The following is a 14,570-nucleotide window of genomic DNA, read 5'->3' as shown; positions in this document are numbered from 1 at the left end:
AACTATATATTTAAAAATTTTCAGCCAAACGGTGGTTAGTTAGTAGTATAATTACTATCATGTATGTACTTATTTGATTATCTTTAAAAGGTTTAGATGTACTTTTAATCAATTGATTTAATTGAAATGTTCCTTTTGGTTTTAAAAAGATTATAGAAATTAGTTTGTGTATAAGATATAATTATTATTTATAGTTTTTTACAAATTTCGTAAACATTAATCTAAAATTTCGATGTTGATCTTTCTTTTACTTTGTTGGTATTATTATTTGGTACTTATTTTATTCATTCGTATATATAAAAGCAATTGTAATATATTTTTAAAACTAATTTTCGTAGAGTGACCAAACAAAGTTAATATCATTTTCTTAAACTAATTTTTATATATTCTTTTAAATAATCGAAAAATAATGGTGTTACTTTTAGACAATTATGTTCTACAGATTTGTTTAATGACTAAAAATTAACAAAAATATATTTAAGTAAATTTTAAAATATTTATCCATAGGAGAGCTACACATTTAAAAAAAATAAATGAAATACCTATTAGATTTACAATGGACTAGAACTAATGAAGCGCTTAAATAGGTAGCCAAGAAGAGTTTTTCTTGGAAAGAGAATATTTTATAGGGTTAACAATCACGCATTCGTTTGCTTTATAAAAATTTAATAGTGTGTAAACGTTTGTTTTCTTTAATCAATATAATTCAATCACTGCACAAGATTAGACTTCATAGATACCTGATTTAAAGAAGTTAAAATTTTGAAAAATATTAAATATTTAAAAGATATTTCTAGTGTAATTAATGCAGATTTTAATGTTAATATCATTAAAATAGGTATCTAAGAGATTTATTTAGTCTATCCAACTAGGTTAACAATACCCTAATTTTATAAATATTTTTCTAAAACTAACACGTCAAACCAGTAGAACTGGGTAAAATATACCAAACTGCACTGCACTACCAAAAACTGCACTGAACTACAAAAGTAATTTGCATGAACTACACTGATCTGAAAAACAGTTCAGACGAACTGAACTGAACTGTTTTTCTATTTAATAAACTGAACTGCACTGCATTGAACTGCACTATAATATTCACTTTATTTATTTTAAACCTCTCTTTTATTTCTTGATTATTTTAAACCTCTCTTTTATTTATTTATTTCTGCATTTTATTTTCTTAAAAGTTTATATTATCCACTTTATCTTTTACATTTATTTTAAAATTGAATTTTAACATTTCTGAAAGATACTATTTACCAGGTAATAAGCAAATTTATCACAAAAAAATTATTAAACATAAATTATAAATATTTATTGTTATTATAAATATTCTTGCATAAAAAAATATTTCAAAAATTAAATACCAGTAAATTTTTGTATTCCTTAATAGGTATTTTGATATTTGTATATGTGAAAAATATCTATTAAAAAATTATCCTCTAAAATTGATTTTAATATTTTATAACAAAATAATTTCTAATTCTTAGTAAAAATATCTCAAGTATTAAACAAAAGTTGCCGTAAATTTTATATTTGAGTTCAAAAACCGAAACCTTGAATGATTTGAATAGAAAAAATATGTAGCGTAAGTTGTCGTAAATTAATATTACTCTACCTACTTTTGTTCATTGTGATGGGACGGTTATAATATAACATTTTATACTACTATAATAACTTACACAGTATATAAAAATTGGACAACTCCAAACTTAAATTTAATACAGTACAAGAGGTTCAAACAGTTAACTGTACTGCAAATACAATTGTTTAATTTTTTTTAACTGAACTTTCAAACAGTACAATGCAGTTTTTGTTAGAAATAGTTTAGTTTTTTTAGTACAATATAGTATAGATAATCTATAGTTTAGTGTAATTAGGTTTATTTTGCCCAGTCCTACAAACAAGAGACTACCGACTGATATTACCCGTTATATTCATAACAACAAGTTTAAAAGAAATTAGTAAATAAGCTTAGAAGTTATAAACCTTTTCTAAGCTCAGAATATTCTTCAACCAGAGTCAATAAGTATTGTTTGAAAATGGGTAGAATCTATTTAAGGAATATTGACCTAGTATTGGGAAGATTTTTTGAAACAAAAGCTCGTGATAAGTCGGAAGTCATAACCTTACATTCATCACCCCTACCCTTAACCAATATTCCTTAATAAAAATAAACACACCTGTCCATAAAATATATTCAACACCACCTGAATAACCACACCTTCACATGCCCTAATTAACCATTTTCTCTAATATATATAAGGTTGGTTCATTCATTGGATAGACACAACACAACAAGCATTTTCTGTAATTATAGAGTACCACAAGTGTTTTCCCATACGAGTGAAACAAAGTTCACATGCAACATATCTGAATGGACCATAGTCAAATCGAAACTGATAAAACGATGAAAAGAATTTAGCAGGGTTTGGCATGTGGCATTATTAGTGAGGTGATGAGTGATTAATTAAGGCAAGCAGGGAGAATATAGAAATGAAATTGGGCAATGATTGAGCGTAAGTTACGGAAGAATATGAGCAAGGTCTATATCACATTACATTATTAATATTATATGTTGTTTTGATGAATCGATAATTAATGTAGAAGGTTGAGAAAGACGATGGAGGTGTTTGACTGGTTAGAGTGTTGGGTTGGGTCCCTCTGCAGGTTGAGAAGAATAGAATTGGTTATTTAAGAAAATGGAAATTGAGGAATATGGTGAAGGTGTTGACGTGAATTACTCTGCTACTTGCAATGGTAGGTAGAATCTATTAATAATGGTGATGAAGTGGGTGGCATTTTGATGATGACAGAATGATATTAAATGTAGTTAATGGAATTAATTATATAGGAATAAAATATTGAAGACGACGTTATCTGGTGAATGGATTCAGACAAAAACGCCTTTTTCGTCTCCAATCATATTTATAATATATACAACCTGCCTGCCACCCTCTTCCGGTGGCAGTTGCAGTTGCAGTTGCAGTTGGTAGTGCTTTCCACCACCCTTATCTCCTGCATCCTCTATATTCAGGTTTTCTCTTCTATTATTATTATTATTTTTTTTTTCACCCTCATGGACCCAACCCCCACTTTTTCAAAACAAAAATATCTCTTTTCTTTCATTTCCATGTCCAAAAAAAAATGTTATTTAATGAACATAATCATAGGTAGCATGAATTCACTTGGGTATTTTAGTGATGTCATAATATGAGATGTGTGGTCTCTTTTGGATAAAATAAACAATTTTCTCTTAGTATCCATGGGTTGAGTTCTTGGCGTAATGGCGGATTGTTAGGCTTGGATTCAGATTTGGGTGGAGGAGTAGTTATTATTATAGTAATAAAAAAATAGATAAATAAAAAAGCGGCAGAAAAAGATGTGTTTAGTTAAATGTTGCACTTTCTAATGATCACGTATGATGCATGAGAAGTCTGGGAGGACTAATTGGTTTTATGAATTATTAGTTTATAAAATAAGTATATATTTGGCTTCCCACCTCCGTCCTGCCGACATATTTAATCAGAAAAAGTAGAAGTGATAATATATGATGATGAATGAGGTTGATTTATCTGTCTGTAAAGGGGGAAAATATTTCATAATATAATACCTTAACTTTTGTCTCAAGAATAACGATGTCGAAAACAACAACAAATGGAGACACTTGCTTATGGACAACCACTGTTTCTGCAAATAACTATAGACAGAGAGATGCCTATGCTATGCTTCATCTCAAATAATACAATAATATTTTTTTATATTCATTTTTAAATTCAAATATTTACATCTAATAAAAATCACTTTAAATCTGACTTCTTGTTGTGTGTTAATTTTTGACTATAGAAGCGCCTGCTGCAAGCAGAGCATGAAGGGCAATAGAAGACAAGATGGAATTGACAGCAAAAGATGAAATTAAGAGACAAAGGTGATATAAGAAAGGGTAGATAAGAATATGACAATGAGAAACAAAAGCCAAATATTGTGTCGTTTGGGTAAAAAGGAGAAGTTCGTGTACAAGAATGAGTCAAGTGTTGGAAGTTTTCTGTTGTGTCTTGTTCACTGGATTCTTGTGCGAAGTTGAATCAAGACCAACTTTTGTAGCGTCATCTCATTTCAACTTCTTTTGCCTTAAAATAACTCTTGAGGCCTGCAAAGGGAGTTTTCAGACTTCACTTGCTTCGGAATTAAAATGTGCGATTCGGAAAATTTTCTTGTGCATACGTGTTCCCAACACAATCCATATGTTAAAAGTAAACTCCTTTGTTTTATTATATTTATATATTTGCTATTGGTGTTACATCATAAACAAGAATATTAATTATTCTGATGTTTCTCTCATTATTGGCGCGGCCATAATTGCTTCATCAATCTTTTCTTTTGTTTAGAAAACATTGTGATGGTGCTTTTGATAAAAATTATGATTGGAGAGAAGTTTGGGCACAGAATTTTAATATTTGGTTTGGGTGTGTGTTGGATCTCTGCCCCTGCATCTTAAGATGTGTAACTGTGGCGTCCACAGAAAGGAGAATGAGATGAAGAAACACGAAAGGGGCATAGAGAATGGTGGGCCAACCCACAAAACAGAAACCAACCGGCCCAGAGACCGTATTTGAGCTGTGTGGTGTTTTGGTCTTCAATGGGGACAATCAGATCAGGATTCAGTTTTTTCTTCTTTTTTTTTTTTTTTATTGGTGTAATATGGTGTAAATCAAACTTAGCATTTTATCTCGTTCCTACAAAATTAGTGTTTTCGAGATCAAAATAAAACAAAAATTTTAACCAAGTTTACGCCACCTAAATTTTGTTCAAGACAAGAGAGATTGATTGAAACCGAGAAAAATGTAATTAACAACAGGATGTTAGAGATTTGGGTTTGTTCATACTGAAACGGGCCTGGGCCCAAAATGTTGGAGCTCTTTAATAATGCGTTTTAATTTATTTTTATTTCTATGTTTCTCACATGTTGAGTCTTTTTTTGTTGGATATTTTCAATTGGTGGCGCAATTTTATTATTTATTGATTGAAGATAAAGCAAATTAAAATAAACATAAAATTTTGAGCCAAAATATCGCATTGAGAAAATAATGTAAATATATAATATCAATTGGCTAAATATAAATATTTATTGCGAAATATAAACATTCTAATAATTTATTATTTATTAGGAAAATTAGTCATTTATCATTTATTAAGAAAATTTTAATATTGCCAAAATTTATTAAAAAAGGTTTTGTAAGGCATTCAAGATAAAATATAACTTGTTCTTAAATAATTAATAAATTAATGATTTATTTCATCTTACCTTTTTGTCGCTTTGACTTTTTACATTCTTATCTCTTTTTATGGATCGTTTATTTCCTCCTCTATTCATACAATCATGAGGAATTATATTCCTTTACAAAAACTTATTATGTAAGAGAAGCATTTATCATTTATTTCAAAGTTACCCAACCACTCATATTTAGTCATAAACATCTGGCATGGGACTAACAAAATCTTAGGAATTGAACCTAACAAAATTTTTGGAATTGGACTTAACAAACTAATCCAACATCATATATGGGGGCTTCTCCTTGCACCCCAACCCTTTTTCATATACCCCAAAACGTTTTTTATTCCCAGTTTTCCCCACAGTTAAAAATAAAAGAAGAAAGAGCAAAAACATTAAAAAAAAAAAAAAAACTGCAATCGCACTGCACTCCCTGTACCCCAGTGAATCTGCTTTTATTGCAGTCCTGCACCCTAAAAAAGGAATCTCATTGACCTAACCCAGCAGCAGCGGGCATTTAAAATTAGCCTTCTTCTCTTATTTCCATTTACTCTTCTTTGCCTTCACTCGTGGAGTAGATTTGCCCTGCAGCCGCACTTAATCCACAATCCACACATTCAATTAAGTTTTCTCAATCTTTTTATTGATTTTTCGTGAATGATGATGGTGATTGATGAACCTGAATGCTGAATGATGCTGTATCCATGTTATAATCCATGTGTGCCAAAACGGATGTCGACATCCGCTTCATAGAAATGTACAGCAGATGTCGAGATGCATTTCATTTTTATTTTGTTTTCTTATGAAATGGATGTCGAAATTCGTTTTAGGATTTTGAGAAACGGATTTCGAGATCTGAAACGGTTGTCGACATTAGTTTCGTTATTTTTTTTTTATTTTTTATGAAACGGATGTTGTTTCAACTAAAAAAAGGGTACATTCAACCCAATTCATTTTTTGGTAAGTCAGAAATTTTATAACTTGGTGTGGGTTACTAGGTTGGCTCACTTACGAATCGTTTTTTTTTTAAATTCTTTTATATATTTATTGCATTACAATGAAAATGAATTGACTCAAATTATTTTTTATAATAGTAAAATCAAAGTGTTCATCTAATTCTCGAAATATTTTTATAAAAATAGTAGTCAAAGATTAAAGCATCAACGTATATATCAAATTGAGCAACATTCTAGTGTTTAAAAATATCAAATTGTGAACCTATATAATTAATAGTAAATAATTACAATAAAAACATTTTAAAAAATTGCAAAAAAAATAATAGTGTTCTTGTTGGTGGGTTGTATTGTAGGTCAACCCGCCTTCAACTTTGAATCCGTACCTTAAGTGAGTCGGATTCAGCTCAATCCACTTTTGAAACAAATGAAATTTTCTCAATTCTTCCCGACTCAAACATGTGATGAGATGGATTGACTCACGGGTTAGAACCTATTTTGACATCTCTACTCTTAAGTTAAACATTAAATGTGCTTTACTTCTCTTTCTTAAGCTTTTATTTTATATCATGGTCGCTTATTTGTTTTGCTTTCTGATCTTCTTTTTTTGATCGATCTTTCATTTCTCCCAATCATCAAGAATTATATTTCCATATAAAAACCTCATGTAACAAAAGCATCTATCATATATTCAGAAGGTACTTGACCTCATATATCTAGGGATGACAATGGGTCAGGTCGATCACAAATAATGCTTATCCGTCACTCACCTGCAAAAAAAAAGTCCACCTGCCTGTTTACTTGTCTGGTGTCCGTTTAAAAAGTACTCATTTTTAAAATCCAATACCCATGAATACCCGCATACCAACAAGTATTTAAAAAGATATGTATTTTATAAATTTTTAAATAAAATTTAAATAATTATAAAAAATAGCAAATGTAATATAAATTAAATTAAATATGCATTAAAATTTAATTTTAAATTTAACCTAATAAAATATAAATTAAATTTAACTTAATAAAATATAAATTAAAATTTTATTTTATTTTTTTTGCAGGATACCCGCAAGTACGAGTAATATGATACCGCGAGTAATATGATACCGCATTCAATTCGTTTATAAATACTCACAGATATAAACTATATGTCGCAAATTTTATCCACAAATATTAGCGGCCATGGGTATTTTTGTGATACCTACATATACCCACTCATAAAAATAAGAAATGAGTCTAACTAAACCTTCAAAATTAGGCCTAACAACTTAATCATGATTAGACTTAACACCACATAACTCCCTAACCATAGCCTTTAGATTATAACTTATAAGACTAGATAAAGATCGCACTTGAGCCTAATATTTCAATGAGAATTAACCCTTATACTACACAAATATTTTACTCAAAAGGTATAAAAACTCTAAGTTAGAGACTATCTAACATATATTGAAGTTCAAAAGATGAAAAAATATATGTTAAATTTCAATTATTATTAGTTTAACTTTTGTTCTTTGTGTAATTTTATTCAAGTGGTGTATTATAATTTCTATTAGTGTATAAAAAAAAGTTATTTCATTAAAATTTAAAGAATGAGAGTAAATAAACATTTAAAATATTTTTAAATTTGAATATCTATTTTCTTTTTATAATCTTTTAAAAGTATTTTTAAATTTTATCACTTTTGCTTCATTAATATTTTACAAATTTAATAAAGGTTTTGGTTTTTATGAATTTTATTTGATATTCTAAATTTAAATGTATATAATTATAATTTTTTCTTGAATATTTGTTATTAAAAAACGAAATTACGTTATTTTTATATCGGTTATGTGATAATATTATGTTTTATTTATAAGAATTTTTATAATTTTATAAAAGCTAATTAATTGATTTAAAACAGTAAAAACAACAAGTATTCATACCGGTAATGATATACCTGTTATCTAATAGAGACAGCAATGAAACAAATATAGGTATTGTTATGAAATAAAGTGAATAATAGAGAGAATAATAGATAATAGAGAAGAAACAATAGAGAATAGAGAATAGGGAGCAACTCATTTGTGTATTATTATTGATAGGAAGAGTTCTATTTATAGATACAATATGTAATTCATAAAGGAAACAAATCAACTTAGTTAATACAAATATTTACCATAAAGAGTAAATAATCATATGAGTAAATGTATCAAATCAATGGACAATCATTAATTCATAACACTCCCCCTTGAGTGTCCATTGATAAAAGAATGTGCCTCGTTCAAACCCTACTAGGAAAAACCCTTTGGGATAAAAAAAACCTAGTGAAGGAAAAAGAGTACAACATTCTGTATTCTGTAATACAATATTGTTCATCACATATTCTATTTCTCCCCCTCATCTAAACTTACATCATTAAGGTGACGGAGTCCGAACTTGTGAATCATTTGCTCAAAAGTTCTCCTTGGCAAAAATTTCATAAATGACCTGCCATATTTTCACATGAATGAATTTTTAGATATCTATATCATCCTTTCAATTGAACAATACACTATTATCTTCATATATGGTTGTTGATTCCATCTTTCTCGGGGATAGTCACAAGTTTCTTGCACATGTTGAATTATAAACCTTAACCAAACATATTCACAACTTTCCTCATAATTTTGTATGATTAGACGATGTTGCTACTATGGTTTGTTTCATATACCTTCATGAAACCATTGTGCTACCACATGTGAACAAACATCTTGTTTGTGATCAACCATTGTGACATTGTAAGAATATGTAAAATAACATGCATATCCATAACCCATTGGTCTGAATCTGAATCATTTGGATGGAATAAGCTCATATTCGTAGTACCCTTAAAGTAACGAAGTATATGTTTTACTCCAAACCATTATCTTCTTGTAGTTGAAGAACTATATCCTGCTTAACAAATTTACAGCAAATGCAATATTAGATCGAGTATAATTAGCAAGATACATTAGTGTTTCTATGACACTAAGATATGGTGCTTCTAGACCAAGAAGATCTTCATCATTTTCTTGAGGTCTAAGAAGAGTCTTTATCAACATCTAACGACCTCACAACTATTGGAGTGCATAATGGACATGACTTGTCCATTTAGAACATTTTAAGCACCTTAATTATATAAGCTTCTTGATGTATAAAAACACCTTTATTTAAATACTCAATTTCTAATTTCAAATAAGACTTTGCCCTTCAAATATCATTCATCTCAAATTATTTCTTTGAGTAATCAATTGCCTTTGTGAACTCATTAGAAATTCCAACGACGTTTATGTCATCTACATAAACAATAATTATGGCAAATTCATTATTTGGATCTTTTCATATAAATACAAGACCAAATAGGATCATTTTTATATCCTTCTTTTAATAAGTACTCAATAAGACGGTTATGCCACACACGTCTTGATTTCTTTAATCAATAAAAGAGCATGTTCAATTTTATTGAATAACCCTCTTTAGAATTTGTCTTGTTGGGCAAATAAAATTCTTCAGGGATTTTCATATAAATATGATTCTCAAAAGAATCGTACGAATAGGTTGTAACATCATCCATTAGATGTAAATGCAAACCTTGTTGTGCAACTAGGATAATCGAATATTGCAATGTTATTGCATCCAATACTAATGAATATGTTTTTTCACAAATCAATACAAGGTTTTGTGAACAACCTTGAGTAACCAATTGTGCTTTGTATCTAACAATTTCATGATTCTTAATTTGATTTTTGCGCAAAAATCCATATGTACCAAACGGGTTTCATAACTTCAGCTGTGCGAACTATATGTTCAAAAACCTTTCGTTTAACAAACAAATATACTTATGCTTCTTTGCATATTTTCATTTTGGCCAATCTTTTCTTTGCCGATAATCTTCAATGATCATTGCTTATTGATCCTCATTGTCATTCATAACATTCATCGCTATGTTATAAGTAAAAGTTTCGTCAATGTTAACTTTATTTTGGTTCCATATTATATGATTCATGACATAATTTATTGAGATCTCATCATTTTCAACCATTTCAGGTACCTGAGGTTCTTCTTGAACCAAACCATTAATTATGTCAAATGAATCTTTTGGGATTTCAACCTTTTCGATTAGATTATTTTGCATATTAGCCCCCTTTCTCATTCAAGAGTTTTTATCTTTGGAACCAATAGGTCTACCACGCTTCAAACGTGTTCACATGAGTTTTTCAACCCTTTTTTTTTTCGCATCATAATAACTGATCATGTCAATCAAGGCGATCATTTTGATTTGTAAACTTCTGGTTTACCATGACATGCATTTAAATTGTACTAATAAACTTGTAGTACAAACTATAAGAGAATGTTGATAATTTCTCCAATACACTTTCTTTTTCAACTCAATCATAGAGATATAAAGATATTTCATATCTTTTTCATTGTTTGTCTCAATATAATATCCATTTAGACAAATATCATTGAAACTTCAAAAGTTTCTATTCAATTTCTTGGTAGAAGTATAATAGCTCTTCTAGAGTCTTCAAATATATTTGTAGTACTATAAATAATACTAACATCGATGTCTCACATTATCAAACAAGAGAAAAATTTATTACTCTTGAGAATTATATAAGTTGTTGCACAATCAATAAGACACATATCTTTTAGTACTAGTGCAAAACATTCATTTTTCATATAAACATAAATATCAATATGAGATTTTTTTCAACACTCTCATAATCAATTAGGTTATCAATGCTTTCATTTGCTTTAGCAAAGAAAATAACAATATCAAGATGAGTAGCATCCATATGGCAGAATCACCATCTTCATAAGCAAAGTGTGTTTCTATGTTCTTCTCATTATTTGTAAAATGCTCTGGTGTACAATAAGTACAACTCAAATGGCCTTTACCATCGTAATGATAATATATACCTTCATTTTTTTGTCAATATTTTCACATTTTCCTTTTCTTTTTTTTCACATTATCGTGCCACTTCTGGTGACAAAATGTGTCTTCGAAATTTTCTTTATAACCATGTCCAAAATCAAGATCATGATCGATCATGAAAATATAAATCAAATGTTACTGCATTCACTTCTGGGAATGGAGCAGAACCAATTTGGACAGGTTTCATGATTTTTTATCAAAAGCTCATTGCTTTGTTCAGCCATACAAAGGCATGAAATAAATTCATAATATTGATTGCTGCATTCACTTCTGGGAATGGAGCAAATTAGGCGGATCTCATGATTTTTCATCAAAAGCTTTATTGCTTTGTCCAGTCAGCCATACATAGGCATGAAATAAATTCACAATATTTGTGAAATCTCTTCTCACAATATTTTTGTTATGAGCAAATTAGTTGCTTAGATGCTTTATTTCTTTATTTAATGGTATCCCAATATCTATTGCATCTAAATATATTTCAACATTTAAAATCCAATATAAGGAATTCTTCCTTATAATATCAAGGGTCACAAATCCAAATTTGCAACATTTCGTGTGTTTAAAACTAGCACATAAAATAATAATAATAATAATAATAATAATAATAATAATAATAATAATAATAATCACCGTCAAAATAAAAATAAAAATAATAAGACGGATATGAAAATTGATAAAGTTAAATAATTCTTATCACAAGAGGAAGAATATAAGGTAAAATTATAATTTGAGAAAGGATTAGAAAGAGCCTGTATTGAAACACGCAGAACATTGTCGTTATAGAGAAAAAGCTTCCACTAGTCCTCAATTGGCTGGAGCATGGTGCTGATAACGTGTTATGAAATAAAGTGAATAATAGAGAGAATAATAGATAATAGAGAAGAAACAATAGAGAATAGAGAATAAGGAGCAACTCATTTGTGTATTATTCTTGATAGGAAGAGTCCTATTTATAGATACAATATGTAATCCATAAATTAAACAAATCAACAAATCAACTTAGTTAATACAAATATTTACCATAAAGAGTAAAGAATCATATGAGTAAATGTATCACATCAATGGACAATCATTAATTCATAACAGGTATAAACTTTATCTTTTAAGAATGTGAATTATATAACAAACATGCTCTCACTCGACCACTTGCCATTATAATTTTTAATTATATTTGAGACATAATTCAGCATTTAAATAGGGCAACATGCAATATACATTTAAATTAAATTGTAATTCATAAATGAGTTGTTTTCAGTGTTCCATCGCTTGAAATGAAATTTTTTAACAAGTATTTGATTCACTGTAGATCCGTTGCTATCTTTGGTGAAGGATACCCGCTCTGAATAATTACAAAATATAAATATAACACATTACTTTTAGGAGTGAGAAATCTGTCTCAACTATAGAAATTATTGGTCAAATTAATATTTACGTTATCAAAGTTATTCTCCGAAGGACAACAAAGAGTATCTCAATTTGATTATGTTTGTGATTAATAAGTTATTATAAATTGTTAGATATATAGTGATTATAAGTTAATTACAATTTATAAAAAGAAAAAAAAACTACTGTTTATCATTTTATAAATATTTATATAAAAAAATTAAAACCTGTCTTCACTTCTGGTGTTTCCGCAAAGAGGGCTAAGTATGCAATACCTTCTTGCATCTGCTTCTTCTTCCTCTTCCTCTGTTCACGCTTATACTTTCCTCCGCCACAGTTACCCTCTTCCCAGAATACGCAAATTGGGTTTGCTTAAGACTCACTGTGTTAAGAGAAAAGAGACCCTAACAAACCTCAGAACTTCATGGCCTTCAATCTCACTCACACTTTTTGGCACAGGCTTCTTACTCGGTCCTCTTCTCGATGGACTCCATTCCAGGGTCAATCTCGTCGTCTACGACTCAGGCTCCATTAACATAGGTCCACTCCACACAAACATCTGGGTGGGTTTCAACTTCTATTTTCTCTACCCTTCTTTCCCCACTTTCTTTTATTGCCTTTGCTTTTTAATTTATCTTCTCCAAAATCCAAATTCACAGGTTCCTTTCTTGCTAGGGCTATTTTATTCCTCTGTTGGTTTGCTTCAACTCTACCTAGACCAAAAGCTCTTCGACAAGGTTCAAGAGGCAAGTTTAGCAAAAACAATTGTCTCATTCGTGTAAGTATGGGGTTAGAAATGATTTGGGTCCAATAAATATCTCAACTTTTCAGTTTAGTCCTTAGTGTTTTAATCTTACTTTAGCACTTAGAAAACTTGCAACACGCAACTACAACTATAAAATATCAAACCATGACATTATCAGAAATTGAGGTTGTCTTATCCTAGATTGCTGGCGCTGTTTATTGAAGTGAGTGCTGAACTTTACAAAGGTGGAATAGCGGAGAACATTGAGGCCTACATTTTATTTGCTGCAGCAGAGTTCATGTGGTTTTTCTTGGATAGGACATGGCTAGGTTTCACCTTGGCATGCATTGTTGGCCTTGGTTGCCCATTGGCTGAGGTTCCAATTATGAAGTAAAACGTTTCTCCCTTAATTTTCAGTGTTTGCTTTTGCTTCATATGACCAGTTGAAATTCGAAATATGCATGATTGTTTTTCTTTTGCAATTGCTTCTTTCAGGTTCTTCCACCTTTGGTACTACCCTAAACCCAACATTGAAATCTTTGGTCAGGTGCAAAGAGTTCCCTCTAAACCTTTCATCAATTTTTTGAACTTTTTGATGATTTTCTCACCCAACACCATGTGCAGGGACTGGTCACTTGGACACTCACTTGCTACTTCGTGTATACGCCATTCTTAATCAATTTGTCACGGTGGTTGAGAACAGTTTATGCTCCTCCCGCAGATGAGTCTTCCTAAAACATTATGTACCCTGCTGCCTATTCCATTAACACCAATTTGCAGCCTTAGACATTTATTGGTTTAATATATGATGATACTGATACATATCAGACTGTACTCACAATGACTTAGCTTATCCACTTCAATCAATTCTAACTCCTCTCTCTATCTGTTCCTGTTCAACACTAAGATGAGGTTATCAAGTTTGTCAATGTAATTTATTAGTATATATACATACTAACTAACAGTAACATCCTATAATTAACCAATCTTTTGGATCAGGAGTGAGTTTGAAATGCAAAATTAGAGGTTTTAACTTTAGCAATTTTTCAAATGAGAAACTCTTAAAAGCATTGTTAGCTGGTATGTATGCCCACATTGGTTTTTCTTCGTTAGATGATACTCTTAAAGACATGAACAATGATACCTTGACTATTTTTTTTACTCTCATCCTTTAATTTTTGACATAGTTTAGTGTGGATCATTGATTAATGTACCACTTTTTTTCCTTTAAAAGAATCAATGATCCATACTAAGTTATGTCAAGAAGTAAAGAATAAG

The 14,570-nt window shown here is 29.8% G+C and overlaps 1 protein-coding gene across 2 annotated transcripts; it reads left to right on the top strand.

Annotated features, from left to right (window-relative positions):
- The first annotated feature begins 12,764 nt into the window (after nucleotides 1-12,764).
- On the top strand, nucleotides 12,765-14,177 carry LOC114190607 (insulin-induced protein). 2 transcript variants are annotated; one of them, XM_028079558.2, is made up of 5 exons: nucleotides 12,765-13,110; nucleotides 13,207-13,325; nucleotides 13,494-13,682; nucleotides 13,788-13,839; nucleotides 13,996-14,177. In XM_028079558.2, the coding sequence occupies exons 1-5, from the start codon at nucleotides 12,814-12,816 to the stop codon at nucleotides 14,092-14,094; spliced, it is 756 nt and encodes a 251-aa protein (XP_027935359.2). In that variant the 5' UTR covers nucleotides 12,765-12,813; the 3' UTR covers nucleotides 14,095-14,177. The 2 variants fall into 2 exon arrangements, with proteins under 2 accessions (XP_027935359.2, XP_027935360.2); XM_028079559.2 differs by having other exon boundaries at nucleotides 12,773-13,110; nucleotides 13,917-14,177.
- The last annotated feature ends 393 nt before the right edge of the window (nucleotides 14,178-14,570 follow it).

This window comes from Vigna unguiculata, chromosome 7, assembly GCF_037176805.1.
Source record: "Vigna unguiculata cultivar grain cowpea cultivar isolate G323 ecotype 2 chromosome 7, ASM3717680v1, whole genome shotgun sequence".
NCBI classification, from domain to species: Eukaryota; Viridiplantae; Streptophyta; class Magnoliopsida; order Fabales; family Fabaceae; genus Vigna; species Vigna unguiculata.
This window is presented reverse-complemented; position numbering and strand designations above follow the sequence as displayed.